General features: G+C 36.5%; 1 protein-coding gene across 5 annotated transcripts in view; it reads left to right on the top strand.

Annotated features, from left to right (window-relative positions):
- The window catches only part of LOC127423360 (G-protein coupled receptor family C group 5 member C-like), a 30,769-nt gene extending 14,622 nt beyond the window's left edge, over window positions 1–16,147 (top strand). The window contains exons 1-6 of one of the 5 annotated variants that reach the window (XM_051667603.1): window positions 1,681–2,043; window positions 6,846–7,905; window positions 11,421–11,521; window positions 11,755–11,877; window positions 13,672–13,715; window positions 14,649–16,147. In XM_051667603.1, the coding sequence (XP_051523563.1) occupies window positions 6,858–7,905; window positions 11,421–11,521; window positions 11,755–11,877; window positions 13,672–13,677 (1,278 nt within the window). In that variant the 5' untranslated portion in view covers window positions 1,681–2,043; window positions 6,846–6,857 and the 3' untranslated portion in view covers window positions 13,678–13,715; window positions 14,649–16,147. Of the gene's footprint in view, window positions 1–1,677; window positions 2,044–6,845; window positions 7,906–11,420; window positions 11,522–11,754; window positions 11,878–13,671; window positions 13,716–14,648 lie in introns of those variants that run through there. The other 4 variants (XM_051667601.1, XM_051667600.1, XM_051667602.1 and 1 more) reach the window with 4 other exon arrangements.
- The last annotated feature ends 1,098 nt before the right edge of the window (window positions 16,148–17,245 follow it).

Here is a 17,245-nt window from a genome sequence, read left to right as displayed (position 1 = left end):
ATCGAGTTTCTGCATGTGCAACCATGTTGAATATTTCTTGTGATAACTGCTATAAATTATAAAATGGTTATTAGGAGTGGGCCACTGAGAACTATTACATACATGATCATCACAAAATCTAATTTACATGAGGAGGGAGAACACATACTGTACATCCAAATAGTAATTAATTTACACAGAACCCAAACCCCAAAAAGTAGATGAGTTCCCCACCAAAGTTTAATACTTAGGGTCAGAGGTTTAATAAAATCCCTAACCCTAAGTATGAGCAATAGAATGCTTGTCTTAAAGGAATAGTTCACCCAAAAAGAAAACTCTTTCATAATTTACTCACACTCATCCAGATGTGTATGTCTGTCTTTCTTCTGCAGAGCACAAACAAAGATTTTTAGAAGTAAATCTCAGCTCTGTAGGTCCATACAGTACAATGCAAGTGAATGGTGATCAAAACTTTTAAGCTCCAAAAAGCACATAAAGGCAGCATAAAAGTAATCCATAAGACCTTTTTTTAAGGGATTCAATTGATTTTGGCGTGAAAACAGACCAAAATGTAACACATTTTTTACTCTACATCTTGCCATTGCAATCTCTTGCATGATCATGATTTCGTGCTTGATTACACTTCCAAGTGATTGACGCTTGCGCAGAGCGCTAGATGGTGCTAGGAAGCGTAATTGAGTTTTAAATCATGATCACCATGGAGACTGCAGCTGTCAAGATTTATAGTGGAAATGTAGTAACTGTTCTCACCCAAAACCGATCGGATCGCTTCAGAAGACATGGATTAAACAACTGGAGTCTTATGGATTACTTTTATGCTGCCTTTATGTGCTTTTTGGAGCTTCAAAGTTTTGGTCACAATTCACTTGTATTGTAGCCTATGAACTGAGATGTTCTTTTAAAAAACTTTGTGTTCAGCAGAAGAAAGAAAGTCGTACATATCTGGGATGGTATGAGGGTGAGTAAACGATGAGAGAATTTTCAGTAAATTATGAGATAACTTTTATTTTGGGGTGAACTATTCCTTTAACAAACACTACTACTACTACTACTACTACTACTACTACTACTACTACAGGGTGGATAGCAGTCACTTTCAATAATGATTTGCCACTAGATGGCAATGTAGACACACAAAGTCATGTTTCCCACAAGGTGAGAAGTGTTGAACTGTTTCTTACTGAACTACTTGTTGTAAACATGAAATGTTGATGACACTTTTACATCAAAACAATGAAGTGGTAACGATATGTAATATTATAGAAATGGAAGTGTATTGTGTTTCAAGCATATATATGAGTGGGAGCATACTTTTAAAGAGACCATCAAAGCATGGAAAGACTTGATTGCATTTGTTTTGCTATTCTGCCCGCATTCTTTCAAAAGTCCAGATTGTCTTCTCATTTTTGTTCAGGCTGTGAACCATACGAAGAACAAGAAACATGGCAGTTGTCAAATTTACCTGTGAAGGCTGGAGTTATGCAGCCTTGTGGCCTCTGATTACTACTTTGTAATGGGTCTTGTAATATAGATAGATAGATAGATAGATTATGGGTTATGGTTAGGGTTTCATAATTTCAGATTATGTCCGTTTCATAATGCTGATGACAAAGCACTTACTCTCCACCATTAACACTGAGGTGCCACTATGTTGCTTTTTTCCTCCGTCTGTTTTTCCAGAATGGCCTAGTGAAAGCAGGCGCGCTCGCGACAGTGACAGCAGGCGCGATCCAGAAGGACGTGCAGACTGGAGTGTGTGAGCGTGCACGCGCGCAAGAAACTGAGAGTTTGAGTCACATCAGTGAAGGCTGAGAGCAATCAAAACTCGCAGAGTGTCTGTCCTCGAAGCTTTTCGAAGGTCTGTTTGGCTGGAAAACAAAGGGAACATTGTTGTTTATTCAGGGTTTAATACCTCACCTCTCTGGCACGTTTGGCGTCGCGATGTCTAATATGTTTTCATACACTTGCTGGAACGGGTAAATTGTGCTCATATACCAAAGACTGACATAGAAACGACACCGTATCTACCCCTCATTGCAAAACGTGAGTCTATTCTTTTTTTTGTAATCGGGTTTCCACTTTAAATAGCTTAAAATCACTAATGGTTTGGTTTCGTGATTTATCTTACTGTGGGATACTAAATGCATGTTTATTTGTATTCGGATCCATAGAGCCTACCAAATATTCCATTGTGTTTTGTTGGTACATGTAACTGGTGTAAATATCAGAAGACTGGTTAGTGACGTGTTTTATTTGAGATTTGTTTTGACCAAGAGCAAACGTCTGTATGTAAAATAATATTAATCTGTTCAAATTCTGCGTTATCTGTCAAATAATCCCGTTATTTTTATGGACTAATGAAGGAAATCTTTGTTCACCTGCTCAGGTGAGCCGCCCCGTCTGTCACAGAGACACAAAGGTCCGCCTCTGCTGCGATCTGATTGGTGCGTCATAACGGATTAGATTATGTGATTGGCTCAAACGACTGTATGTCAAAAATTAGTTTAAATTTGTGGATTTACGTGAGAAAACTTAAATGTTTACGTTATTATAAACATTTCTTATTTAATACTATTATTGTGTGTAGTATAGCTCCACTATATGTTATATGCTTGATTGTATGTGTTTTCAAGGAAATATGCAGTATAAACTAGATTCAGTCAATTAATATTAAAGATTGTGTCTAAAGGAAATTTCCAAAGACGGAGAATAATGTGGAAAATTAGATGCAAGTTTAGACCTACACTTTACATGAGGAACTGAACAGTGTAGAACTGGTTTCAACACAGACTGATTTGAATTTCAGGTGCCAGATATTACACAGGGTTTAGTTGTTCAGTTTATCTTCTACACACCAAATACTTCAACATAATTTTTTTTTTCTTCAATATTCATACATTTATTTTTGTTGTTCAGTCTGCAACACATTTATAGGCCTACCCAGAGAAGTGGACATTTTTGGCTACCCTGCAATGGCTCCTTCCAAATTAGCATATTACTTTTTACATTTGTCTTTTTTTACTTCTGTTTATTTATTTTATTTCCATTAGTCAAAAAAAAAAAAAAAAAAAAGAAAGAAAGAAAACGCACACACACACAAGTTGGTTGTATATATTTTATTTTTCTACCCAGCATAAATATAAAAAATGGAAATTGTTAAAATTGTCTTCTACAACAAAATCCTTTTTCCATCACACTAAATAGAATTATGTCATTATATTACAACCAGTTGTGACTGTAAACAGATATTGAGGTATCCTTGATTAGATAACATGTTGGGAAGTCCTGCCTTATCTGTTGAATTTGCTCATTGTCACCTTTGTCTTATTAAAAAAAAAAAAATGGCGCATCAATCATACTGGTAATGCTGAAGTTTTAAATGCTGATTAACTGTCTAAATCTCTTGTATCTCTTGTAATTATGGATTATAAATGATGGATTTCCAGAACTAAGTGTTAAAAACAAATACAAACAGTCCTCACTGGCACTATTGCAGAAAGTGCGTTACTATGTTGGCTTGAAAACAACCCAAAAAAATAATTTGTAAGCCGTTAAACCTTTCATAAATAAATTTTCCCGATGATGAACTGAAAGCGACGATTAACATTCCGCTGGATTTGCACAGATTTTCAGTCTGCTCATGAATGTTTTATGAATTCACATTTAACGTTTAGAATTTAATAAGACACTTTACAGTGTAAACACACACAAACTTCACAGAAATTCCCCCAAAACTATGCTGGACATTAGCTGAAGCTATAACATTAAAAGAAACCCCTTGAGAGAGTTAGTTTCACCAATCCTTCAGGTAAACAACACAGACCTTGACATTGTTTATTTAAAGGCCTTGATGCCCAGAAATCCAGCAAGCTTGTTCAGCTTCTGTGTGCCTGCTCTAATGTGTTGATATACAAAGAACGCCAAAGTTCTTTCAGTGCAGGAAGTCTCATTAGATTCAAACATTCAAGTTCCGCTTTGTGAATATTATGTTGAAAGCTTTTTAATTGCAGCCGCCATTTGAGTGGAATTTAAATCTTTTATCCCTCTGAAATGAAAACAACTAGCTTCAGTCAAGAACAAACTGTACTATAGCGGTTTCGGAAAGAGTATACTCCGATAAGTGAGGGAAGTATTGATTAAGTAATGAAATCAGTGTAATGTGAACAAACAGGCATAACCTGTTAAAAAGGAACAGGGACATCACCAGGTAACAGTCTCATTTCCTGTTGTTATGAGGATTGTCAGTGGGATCAGATTCATTGTGGTTATCTTTGAAGGCGTTGTTCGTTTTTATATATATATATACCTTTCTTACTAACAGGGCTATCGGAAATGACAAATTGGGCAATAAACCAGATACAGAGGAGAATGACGTGTGTTTATTTTAGGTACTCATACTTATATACTCAGTACAGGGATTTTCCAGATTGGACCATATTTGTATTTTACTTCATCCCTTAATGAAAAGCAAGGTCTGACCATTGTAAATTGAAGTGTGTAATTGTTTCAGTGTTAAAGCACTTCTCCTGTCCCAGTTTCAAGGGTTCAATACAAGATCAATTGACATTTGTGGCATAATGTTGATTACCACAAACAATGAAGCAAAAATTGTGATTACAGGAAGGCACTTACAATAGAAGTGAAAAGGGCCAGTCCATAAATGTTAAAATATGGAATGTTATATAGTATAGCCACAAGACGTAATCGTTATATGTGTTAACATGATTTTATTGTGATAAAATCGCTTACCTTATCAGTTTAAAGTTTTATCCATTATTACAGTATTACGCTGCCATTACAATGCAACGCATGGAAACACTGTAAGAGATTTAATAAAGCTAAAATCATGTAGAACAGAGATTTTAACACACTAAAATCATGTTAACATATTTATGTTTTCGTCGTGTGGCTATGCTTTTGAAACGGTGTGTATTTTAATGTTTATAGACTGGCCCCATTCACTTCCATTGTGCCTTAAGGCCCCGGTGTACTCACTGCGAAGTTCCTCTTGTTCTTCACTCAAAGCCAAAAAGAAGTTCAAAACAGCTGAGCAACGGTATACTGTTTGCAAACATTCAGACACCGGCCACGCCGCTAGGGGAGGCGTTTAGAGGAGCATTTAAATATGAGGATGCACAAGACTACATGTAAAACCTTAATTAATGTGACATTAAAATGTGTTATCAATGACTTCATGCCTCATTCTATGAGCAGAATTCATATGAGATCGGTAAAAGAAGCTGTTTTAACCACTTGATGATGATTTAAAGTAATATATGTAGTTGATAATGTGTAATTTGTCATGTTTACATTCTGCATTCATGTCGCTAATGGGTTAACATGCTATAGTGGCCATAAAATGCACCAGTGTTACTCTGTTATGGTAGTACATAATGACACTGAAACTACTGCAAAGATGGGTGTATAAAAAAGTGTTAATGGGTAGAATACAGACAAAAGTATGATGATTAGAGGCATTTCTAATGTAAATTTGTCAATGGCTTTCTGCTGCAGATGGCACATCAGTGAACCAGCATATCAAACAACAGAGTAAATGGGCACTTAAGAGTATTTGAGTAGATTTGATTCCTTTTGTAGACTAATTAAACAAAAAAATGACATGAAATGTTCTTGGAAAATGTCTCTACACGAATAATCGGACAGAAGTATGCAAGTTCGCACCAGCTGACTAATAACCCTGGTGTGTTCATGTTGACTAATCTTAACAGGTCACACCTACCAATGACATGGACCAATGGCAGTATGATGGTGTTTAGCAGCCGGTACAAAGTTTTCACTGGCGAGTTGTAACGAACCACCGAAACAAACTCAAAAACACTATAGTTTTGGCTCGAATTTGTTCGAAATAACATCACACCTTTTCGTTCTTTGATTTTGTATAAAGTATACTAGGGGATTTGCTCTTTTGCTTTATTCATTTTTTTTTATTATTAAATAAATGAGGGACGAGTCAACAGTGTTGAATGCTGTCAACTGAGCTTCTATTGAACCCAGAAACTTTCCTTTAATATGCAGAGACAACTATAAGTAATCCATTGGTTGGCAGATTTCCCCAAAACTTTTCCTGGATGATAGTTCACCCAAAAATTATGTCATCATTTACTCCATTTCATGTGGTTTTAAATTCGTATGACTTTTTTCTGTGGGACACAAAAGGAGATGTTGAGCTAAATTTTAGCCTCAGTAACTAGTAACTTTATTCCATAAAATGAAAGTGAATGGTGACTGAGGTTGTCAGTACCTAACATTCAGCCTAACATCTCCTTTTGTGTTCTACAGAAGAAAGTAATTCAGGTTTGGAACGACCTGAGCTTGATTAAATGACTGATTAAATGATGAGGGGGTGAACTGTCCCTTTAAGAGTAAACTTGATTACTTGGTGTTTGTGTGTGAACTAACATGTAAAAGAAAATGAAATTCGCCTCCAAGATGCTTCAAATTGTTCATCCACTCTAAAGGGGTGTATTTGCCATTTATTTTTACTACCTAATAACTCTAGTTTCCTCAAGGTTTCGAAGCTGGAACTGGAAAATATCTATATTCTTTAAAAGTTTTGTTAAAAGTAAAAGATTAACAAACAGAATTGGATAAGCTTCCAAGTGTAGAAATTCCTTTTGTAAATGACTAATCTCTGCTCTCAGAGAGCAAACCTAATGGCCAGGGCTGGGCAGCCTGGTAGAGCCTGAAGTGACGTTTTGACATTGTCACTCCCTCCCTGGGTGTGTAAGGGGAGGATATGGAGTCAGAGTCATGAAGAGCAGTCAAAAGTTTCTTGGTGTAACTCTTATAATCGCTCATTCTTGCTTTTCTATCTTGATTCTTAGGAGCAGGAAACCATGGATGATCTCATCTCCAAATCCCATCGTTATCTTTCACTTTTCATTGCCGTTTGCTTCTTGCCTGGATCACAGGCACAGACATCGATCCCCAGGGGCTGTGGCACTGATGTTGACTCGCTGTATTTCAACCTCTGTGACCTGAGCGCAGTCTGGGGTGTTGTAGTAGAGGCGTTTGCAGCTGCTGGTTTGGTAGCCACTCTCATTCTTATGATCGTTCTGCTGGCCAGCCTTCCCTTCATCACTGATAGGAAATGGCTCAGTTCAATGGGGCTACATGCAGGGTTCCTGATCTTCACGTTTGGACTATTTGCCCTCACGTTTGCCTTCATTGTGGGGAAGAACTTTGCCACATGTGCGACCCGACGCTTTCTGTTTGGCGTATTGTTTGCCGGATGCTTCTCCTGCCTCCTAATGCAAGCCGTGAGGTTGAACATACTGGCCAGGAGAAACTCGGGGCCCCGAGGTTGGGTGTGGTGCTTGGGGGCCCTGGGCCTCTGGCTGATGGAAGTTATCATCAACACTGAATGGCTTATCATTACAATTGTACGGTACCCCACGAACACGAATGCTACTGGAAATCTGACTCCTGAAAAGACTGTTTCCTGTAACATTGACAATCAGGATTTCGTTATGGCTCTCATATATGTGCTGAATCTACTCTTAGCAGTTGTGATCGCATCCATACCAATATTGACTGGTAAGCACAAGCGTTGGCACAAGGATGGAGCCCTCATCCTGGTCACAGGACTGTTTTCAGTGGGCATCTGGGTGGCATGGATTGTCATGTATCTGTACGGGAACCCAAAGCATGGAGGGCCGACATGGGATGACCCCACTTTGGCAATTGCACTGGTGTCAAACGCGTGGGTTTTTGTTCTGCTACAAACGATACCAGCGGTGTGCAGCCTGAGTGATGAAGATAAAGATTCAGCTGTTGAGGAAAATCTGTACCCCAGTAGAGGGTACGAGAACATTCTGAAGGAGCAAAGCATACAAAGCATATACGTGGAAAATAAGGCCTTCTCTATGGATGAGCCCAACGCAGGTAACTACTTAAAGCTTATGTTTTACTTTATATTCCTCAAATGTGTAGCATATTTGCTTTGAAGGTATCATACTGCAAACTACTATTTAATTTTACTATTTGTTTTTGTCTAAATTATCAGTATCAATTTAAGTTGGACAGTATTGGAGGCAGAAACTATAAGAGCTTATTTTAGTTTGATTGTTAGTTTGTCTGTGATGCATTTCATGCATGCCACATATGTGGGGGAAAAAAATCACATAAGTGGCATATACCATTGAAAAGGCTAGTAAAAGGTAGATTTTTTTAACTCTGGGAAACAATGAGTGCATTTACATGCACACCAATACTTTGATAACTACCAAAAATCAGCTTATTAAAAAAACGATAACGCAAGGAACTTGCATGAGATTTGACGTCAAAACGTAGACATTCGCGCATTGGATAAGCCGGTAAGAACCCCAGTAAAGGTGTTTACATGCAGTGCGAAATCAGGGTAATAAAATCTTTAAATGTATATTCTGGGTTCAAAACAATGTAGACTCAATTGACAGCATTTGTGGCATAATGTTGATTACCACAAAAATTAATTTGGGCTCGTCCCTCTTTTTCTTTAAAAAAAAAAAAAAAAGCACGAATCACAGTTATAGTAAGGCGCTTACAGTGGAAGTGAATGGGGCCAATCCGTAAACATTACATAAGTCAAAAACAATATGCGTATTAATATCATTTTAGTTTTATAAAATCACTTCCTAACCTTTTCTGTGTAAAGTTATTTACAATTTTACAACTTCGTTGCCATGATGACGTAACGCCGTAAAACCTAAAACGACCGTAAAAACAAAAATGTAAACAACCTCACAGCTCAAGTAATACACAAGTTTTAATAGAAGAATAAATGTTAGTGCTTTATAAAATTATTAGCTTCACATTTCTGCCTTTTAAACCCTCTAAAAATTGGCCCCATTTACTTACCTTGTAAGTGACTCACTGTAACCTCGATTTTTGCTGCTGCTTTTTTTAAAGGAGGGGTGAGTGGAGTACTGTTATGCAGTACAGTTATGTAACCTTGCACCTTTATAGTAGTTCATGCCATGACTTGCCTCTTCAGCAACAAATAAAACTAATAAAGTAGAAATTAGTATACAATATATTAATAAAAAGTAAAAGAGAAAAATAAAAGTACAATATAATTTTTTTTTAAATATTGCCCCAGAATTTACGGATTGAAAATAAATGTGGGTAATAGATCTGAAACACAATATATCTGCATGTGTTAACATATTCTCAGAATAGAGGATCCGTGTGACATTGAGAGAGGACAAAGCAACAGACCATGCTGGAAATGGGGCTGAATTTCACCAATAACTGCTGCTTACACTCCTGAATTTGATATGCTGATGCTTGAATCCGCTCCAGACATATATCTGACCGTAACACATAGTGCACAGTGTTCCTCTGTCCTCTCTTCCTCTTTTCAATGTTTCTTCTTTTTTCTCTCTCTCTCTCTCACTCTCTCTCTTTCACTCTCTCCCTTCCTCCGTCTTTTTAACTTTTTTTTTGTATCTGTCCATCCCTGCCCCTCTCTCTCTCTCTCTCTCTCTCTCTCTCTCTCTCTCTCTCTCTCTCTCTCTCTCTCTCTCTGCACCTGTTTGCTTCTGTTTCCTCCAGCCAAACATGCAAATATCTTTGCTGCCTTTTGATGCCCATGAATATAACCTGGGTAACCAAAATTTTATATAACCGTATGTACTCTGTAATACTGGTTCAAAACTTTTCCATTTTCCGTAAATCAACAATATCCAACCATATTTACTCAACCAATAGCTGACTCAAAGAACTGTTGCATGTATTGAATCACCTATCAATAGCTTACCGTAATGTCTGACATTTTACTCATGTCCATCAATATTTGCATAGCTATTGTGGTTTTGTTCAGTAAAAGGAATGCTTTGAAGACTTGGACTGCCTTCCTCATATCAGCACTCGTTATATTGAAAAGGGTGTGTGTGTGTGTGTGAATGTACAGAAACCATACTTCACGAGTAAATACCCAGGGCGAAATGGAAGACATACTTTCCCAACCTGGCATGAGTATGATTACATACTACTCCTTTCTGGCTCTCAGTAGAGACCCTGGAGCGTGTGTTTACATTAGCATGTCTCCACGGAGACCGAGGTGTGGCAACAGTATCATCAGTGTTTGGTATTTCACAGAGGGCATTGCTATCTGACTGCATTAGTCCAACCTTATCAAATCTAAATGACAAAACAACAACTTGTCATATGGTTTATAGTCTTGCATATCTGGTGTTCAAGATAATTTGAGGTGATTTTTAAGACATTATGATAAAAGAAATCCATATCTTACATTATCATTATGACAGATGACACTACTTTTGAGATCCATCTTGGCCTTAACAACATTTGGAATTTTATTGTTGCTCTTTGCCTCCAGTATGTTATTAGCAGATTTTTGGAGGTCAGGATTTATTTTTAGTGACAATTATTTGTCTTTAATGGGGTTATTTTTCTCTAAACATAAAAAAACAGTGTGTCGTCCATTTGCGTCAAATACAACAGTTGATTCAGTTAAATAAATTGTCAATCTGAACAACTATGATTGTTAATTATAAAATCAAATCAATATCAAATACAAAAGTAATTATAAACAATACACAAGATGTCATAACTCAAACTTTCTGCTAGAATACATTTTTACAAATTTCCTGGTCCCCTTGTTAGACTATAAATCTCTCTACTACTAACCATCACACTATGTTTTGATGTAATTATATCAAGTTTTATTGTGTCTGAGAGAGTTATTTTCACATTTAAAGAGCACCTATTATGGTTTTTCAAATATTACCTTTCAGTAGTGTGTTATATAGCTGCAAAGTTTCAAAAATCAAAGTGCATGACAAATGGAGTTATTGACTCCATTTAATTCCAGTAATTCCAGACTAACTTCCTGTACTAACCTACATAATTTGGTAAAAAAAAACCCGCCTCTGGTCTTCACTGGCTGCTTGCGAACAGCTTTGACTCGCCCTCAAACACTACATTAAGCAGTAGACCAATCACAACAGACTGGGACATCTGACCAATCAGAGCAGAGTAGGCTCTCTGAAAGGAGGAGTTTAGAATGAATCCTTTAGAACGGATCATTGAACGAGTCGTTTTTGACACTGGGAAAAAAAGGTAATGCTGCAATTTAAATTATGAGCAAATTAAAGTGTCTTTTGACTTTGGATGCATGTAAATCTATTGTATGAGACCTTTAAAACAAAATTAGGCACGTTTAAAAACCATCATAGGTGCTCTTTAATTTTAGACATTGATTAGTTTTTGGTTCTCGATTCCCAACCTGCCCTGTGTCATGTCCCGATCCCATTTGCCTTCTCTCTTTATATAATTGCCTGTTCCCACTATCGATCGTGACGTTATAAGAGTCTCCCCTCTAAAAAACTAAAGAAACATTCATAAATATTTTTTAACACTTTAATAATATTGTTTATAACATGTTATGTTCTCAGGTAATAAGCCTGTGTCCCCATACAGTGGCTATAATGGCCAGTTCCGAAGTTGTGTGTACCAGCCAACAGAGCTAGCCATCATCACCAAAGGAGTGGGGAATGTGAGTGCACATACTGTATTTTACTACTGTTTTGACTATGCATACAACCACCAAGTCTTGTGGTCACTGGCCACAAACAAAAATAAAGTAAAAATCACACATTTTCCAAGTTCCACAAAAACAAAACTACTGCATGTACATCTTGCTTTCAATGTTGTGAACATTGTTCATGCTTTTGTGTGTTCACCTGTGGACATTGCCACATTTATTTCGACCTGTGTTTCTGGCTTCAGCAACAGGGGGAATCACATGGCAATATAATTCCACGAGCGTCCACAGGCACATCCCCCACAGCCCAGAGCGGTCGCACCAGCCCCTCATCACAACTTGATGATATGAGACAAATATATTCAAATGTACGTGGAGAGCATTATAGTGTTTCTCTGCTTTGGGTCTCTCCGGTCTGTCTATTGCCTTTTCACTTTCATCTGTGGTTAATCCTCTCTTTCAGTATGCATGCAGAGCTTTGGTCTATTTCATTGTGACCGCTGTTTGACCAATTCAACATGATATATGTGGAACATGTTGTATTTCACCCCAAAATAAATTAAGAAATAATATATACCTTAAAAAATGCATTTGCATTGTGACAATATTTTCATGACAAGTAAGCCCCCCCATTCTCTTATTACTGTAATACATATAAAACTCATTACTGTTGTGCAATATATATTTACTGTACATTGTTAACACTAAGAGTTAAGCACCCAGATGCATTACAATGAAGAGAATTTGAGTGTGAATTGTCAGTGTAATATCTTCACAGTCCTAAATACATTGATCAGCCGTTACAATAAAACCACCTGCCTAATATTGTGTAGGTCCCCCTTGTGCCGCCAAAACAGCACCAACCTGCATCTCAGAATAGCATTCTGAGATTATATTCTTCTAACCACAATTGTACAGAGCGGTTATCTGAGTTACCATAGACTTTGTTAGTTCGAACCAGGCTGGCCATTCTCTGATAACCTCTCTCATCAGTAAGGCATTTCCATCCACAAAACCGCCCCTCACTGGATGCTTTTTGTTTTTGGCACCATTCTGAGTAAATTCTAGAGACCGTTGTGTGTGAAAATCCCAGGAGACCAGCAGTTACAGAAATACTCGTACCAGCCCGTCTGGCACCAACAATCATGCCACGGTCCAAATCACTGAGATCACATTTTTCCCCATTCTGATGGTTGATGTGAACATTAACTGAAGCTCCTGACCCGTATCTGCATGGTTTTATGTACTGCACTGCTGCCACATGATTGGCTGATTAGATAATCACTGGATGAATGTTGGTGCCAGACGGGCTGGTTTGAGTATTTCTGTAACTGCTGATCTCCTGGGATTTTCACACACAACAGTCTCTAGAATTTACTCCAAATGGTGCCAAAAACAAAAAACATTCAGTGAGCGGCAGTTCTGCGGATGGAAATGCCTTGTTGTTGAGAGAGGTCAACAGAGAATGGCCAGACTGGTTCAAACTGACAAAGTCTACAGTAACTCAGATAACCACTCTGTACAATTGTGATGAGAAGAATATCATCTCAGAATGCTATTCTGAGATGTGGGTTGGCGCTGTTTTGGCTGCACAAGGGGGACCTACACAATATTTGGCAGGTGGTTTTAATGTTGTGGCTGATTGGTGTATAATTATATATTCTAAATATATAATCATATCCATAATTATATTCATTATTCTTATTTTGCATAACCTAACCATATAGGACCGTGAAATGTTACCTGCACAATGTTTGTAAGATTCACCCACAAGCACATTTGTCAAGCTGTTCATACAATTTACATTGACAATGAAAATTAGGCTTGTTGTATAAACGCGCACAAAAAAATATTTCCCTTTGTCATCATTCAAGAGTAAGTACCTGACCCTGAAATTTTCTTCTCGAATGCCTCGGTCTTCTGGCGCCTCTCGCTTTATTGGCTCTCTCTATTACAAATTGCTGTGGGAAATTCTTTGCTCTCTTTGCCTTGCCATTCACTCTCACAAGATTTGCTTTCATTTCTAGAATGCTCTTGGTGACACTGTAATCATCTTTCTGGGATGGTGGAACTTAAAGGCCACATTAAGAGTTTTGTCTTTGTTTGATTTTGATTGTTGTTCATTAATCATTATTGTGTACTTGATTTTTTTTTTTTGGAAGGTGTGAGGGGGTGGAAGAAGAAATCAGATCTAATAAATTGAACTGTATGTTTTCCGTCTTTTTCAAAAATCATTTAATTTCAGTTTTGTCTTACCTTTCTGTCACAGAACACACATATGTCCTCTTATTCCCACTAATGGCATGTTTTGATGTGTCACTGTTGGAAAAAATATATTTTTTAAAACATTAATTTAGTAAAGGAACAGTTCACCCCAAAATGTACATTGTCATCATTTAATCCCCCTCAATTCATTTTAAACCCAAATAATTTTCTATCTTCCATCAAGCGCAAAAGGAGATGTTAGGCAGAATGTTTGTGCTGCTCTTTTCCATACATTGAAAGGCTGTCAAACTCGAAAAATGACAAAAAGCACCATAAAAGTATCATAAGAGTAGTCCATACAACTTATGCAGTATATTCCTAGTCATCTGAAGACATACAATAGCTTTGTGAGAGAAACAGACTGAAATTGAAGTCGTAATTCACTTTAGGTCTTCCCCTCCAACATACAAAGGTATAGCTCTAATGTCAACCCTGGTGTGACACGTTTTAAAGCACCATATTTGAATGTACATAATAAGATTTGAGAGCTGTAGCGGCGGTGGCGAAGATTAACAGTCTTAACTAACTTAAATTTCTGTATTTTCATCACATAAAGTTATTTTATGGCTTCAGAACACTTGAAATATAGTGCTCAAGTCATATGGACTATATTAGCATTGTGATTTTTGTCATTTTTTGGAGTTTGACAGCCCCTCATCACCATTTATATTCAGTGTATGGAAAAGCACAGCTTGGATATTCTTCAACATTGCTTTTGTGTTCTACTGTAGAAAGAAAGTCAGACAGGTTTGGAATAACATGAGAGTAAATGATGACAGAATTTTCATTTTTGGGTGAATTATTCCTTTAAAACATAATTTGTCATGATATTTGAGACAGATTTAAACTGATGTGTCCTCTTTTCTCACCGTAGGGAAATTTCCACAGAAGACCCCAGTGATCAGCTGAAGGCAGCATTTTTTTGCTTTTTTTCTGGTGTTTCTAATTAAGATTTTGTGATTTATTTCCATTGCTGTGCTCGGCTGCATGGGCCAACTGGCACGAACTTGAGTAGCTGGCAAATGATTTGTCAGTTTGCTCCACTGACAGACAGTGTGTCGAGTTATCTCATGATGACCGTGTTGAACAGTTAAAGCCGTCACAGTGTGTGGCTTCTTTATTCATGGAACACATTAAAAAAAATTTTGTTCAGACACCAGTGATTGTATAGACTACTACAGCAATGCTACCAGCTGTGTTTACTAAGACAAAAAAAAAAAGCACAGACCATCAAAAGACTGTAAAATAAATTGGCTTTTATTTACTGTTACTCAACCTGTATAAGGAGAAATGCTGCTTCTATCACTTGTATAAACACTAAAATTAGGTGTAGTGACACCATACATATACACAAGCCTTAATTTAAATATATAAAATGTTAATAATAATGTGCAATCACAATCATTTAGTGCAACATCAGTTTAAAAAAAGAAACAATGATTATTCCATTGTTTTTTCGACCTTGTATTTATTGTCAGTGTGAAATGTACTCTGTTAAACTTGCACCATGAAATGCGCCGTGATTTCATTGCAACATTTTTCAAACTGTTTGCAAATCGAATGTTCTGCTTATTAATGTACATGTTGAAATTTCAGCAAATTAATTAAACTCAAATTAAATTCAATATAAAAGGAAATGTATTAATTTAATATCTGACCTGGTCAAAGGGACATCTTGAGGACAACTTCCCTAAGGGAAGTTTGTCAGATGGAAAATTCACTCCTCTGTAACCAGTGATGAGATTTACATATACCACTGATAAGTTTTTCAATATGTAATACTGAGCTACAAAGTTCCTTGTGGAGCGTTGTTGAAGGTGACCATTACATCAACACATGACCAAAGCACAGGAGATACCTAACATAAAATAAGTAAAATAAAAAAGTTGAGGCGGTCACCCTACAATGAAGACGATTGTGTTAGGGCTGTGAAAACTTTATTGGGCTATTGTAAATTATTGGAACAGCACTGTTCAATTACTTGGCAAAAGCCAGTTTGTAGTGTATGCAAGTGTGTTACATAAATTCAAATATCAGGTAGCTTTTTGAGAAAGAAAGCTAAACCACTTGTTTAGCAACCTTATATTGGAATAGCTGTGACACCCTTATACAATAATGCAGGCTTTTCAAGAAATAATGGTGCAAAACATTTTTAATCATGTTCTACATGATATATGTAAGCCTTCCACAGGGAAGTTTATTGCATGCTTGCATGACTGGCAATTGTAACAAGATACAGAGCTGTGCATGCAGGCCTCAACACTTGGTGCACAAAACACAGATATTTTTTTCTGATCATGAATGGTTAATTTTAAGTAGACAATAACAAAATCAACCGTAAAAACTGTGTAAATAAACTTACAAACAGTGAAACCATGAATACTCATTAATTATTCAAGCATGCTGGGAACACCAACTTCGAAAAGTAAAATTTAGTTTACCAGTGAAATTTACTCAAATTAGCAAAGAAATCTGATAAGGTTTTCTGCATTGGGATTGGTACATAATAACGCATTGTAAAAAAACAAAAAACAATCATGAATAAGATTTACCTATAATCTAGAGTATTTGTTTTTACATGCTTGAATTGAAGACAAATGTAGAATTTACTTAACAATTTCAAGTTCATGTTTTAATTAATTCAGTGTAGAAAGTACTTAATCATTTCTGCTATATTTACTTCACCACAAAAAAACAAAAATAAATCGGTCACACTTTATATTAACTGTCTTTACTATGTATTATCATTAAAATATATACAATATCATGTATTTACTGTGTAACTACATGTTGTCCTGCAAAATTCTCACAAGATTCACATTTGCTGCTACTGAGGCTGAGGTACAGGTAGAGTTAGGGTTAGGGTAAGGGTTAGGTTAAGGTTACCTATGGTTAGAGATAAGGTTAACAGTGAAACTACAAATGTAATTAAATGCATGTACTTTAAATGTAAATACAATGCAACAACAAATGTGTACATAATAAGTACATTGTATCAAATGCTTAAGTACATAGTAGTTAAAGACACCTAATATAAAGTGGAACCAAAATTCAGTGCACTTCTATTCACCCTACCTGCTTTGTAGACATTTTACTCAAGGAAGCTTTGGAGACTATTTTAAATTAACTATGTTTTGCCTATGAATCATAGTGTCATGTTAAGTGTCATCTTCTGAGACAACAGACCTCAAAGGTATAACCTGAGATTTATTTTATTTTTATTATTATTATTATTAATTTTATCAAAATAATTATTCATTTAAATAGATTTTTATCTTCTATTCAACACTAGGGACATAGTAAGGCTATATTTCCATACTATGACCCAAACTGAATGATGATGATAATTGAGGGATATCAAGAACGTTTATAGGCTAATTGATAAAAACAAACACAATCTTCATCATGAAATTCCAGATGTACTTGCATTTTTAAACCCAGTCTTATTACAAGTCGTAATAATAGTTTGTA

Source organism: Myxocyprinus asiaticus, chromosome 32 (assembly GCF_019703515.2).
Source record: "Myxocyprinus asiaticus isolate MX2 ecotype Aquarium Trade chromosome 32, UBuf_Myxa_2, whole genome shotgun sequence".
NCBI classification, from domain to species: domain Eukaryota; kingdom Metazoa; phylum Chordata; class Actinopteri; order Cypriniformes; family Catostomidae; genus Myxocyprinus; species Myxocyprinus asiaticus.
Note: the sequence above shows the minus strand (reverse complement) of the source record. Positions and strands in the feature narration are given on the sequence as shown.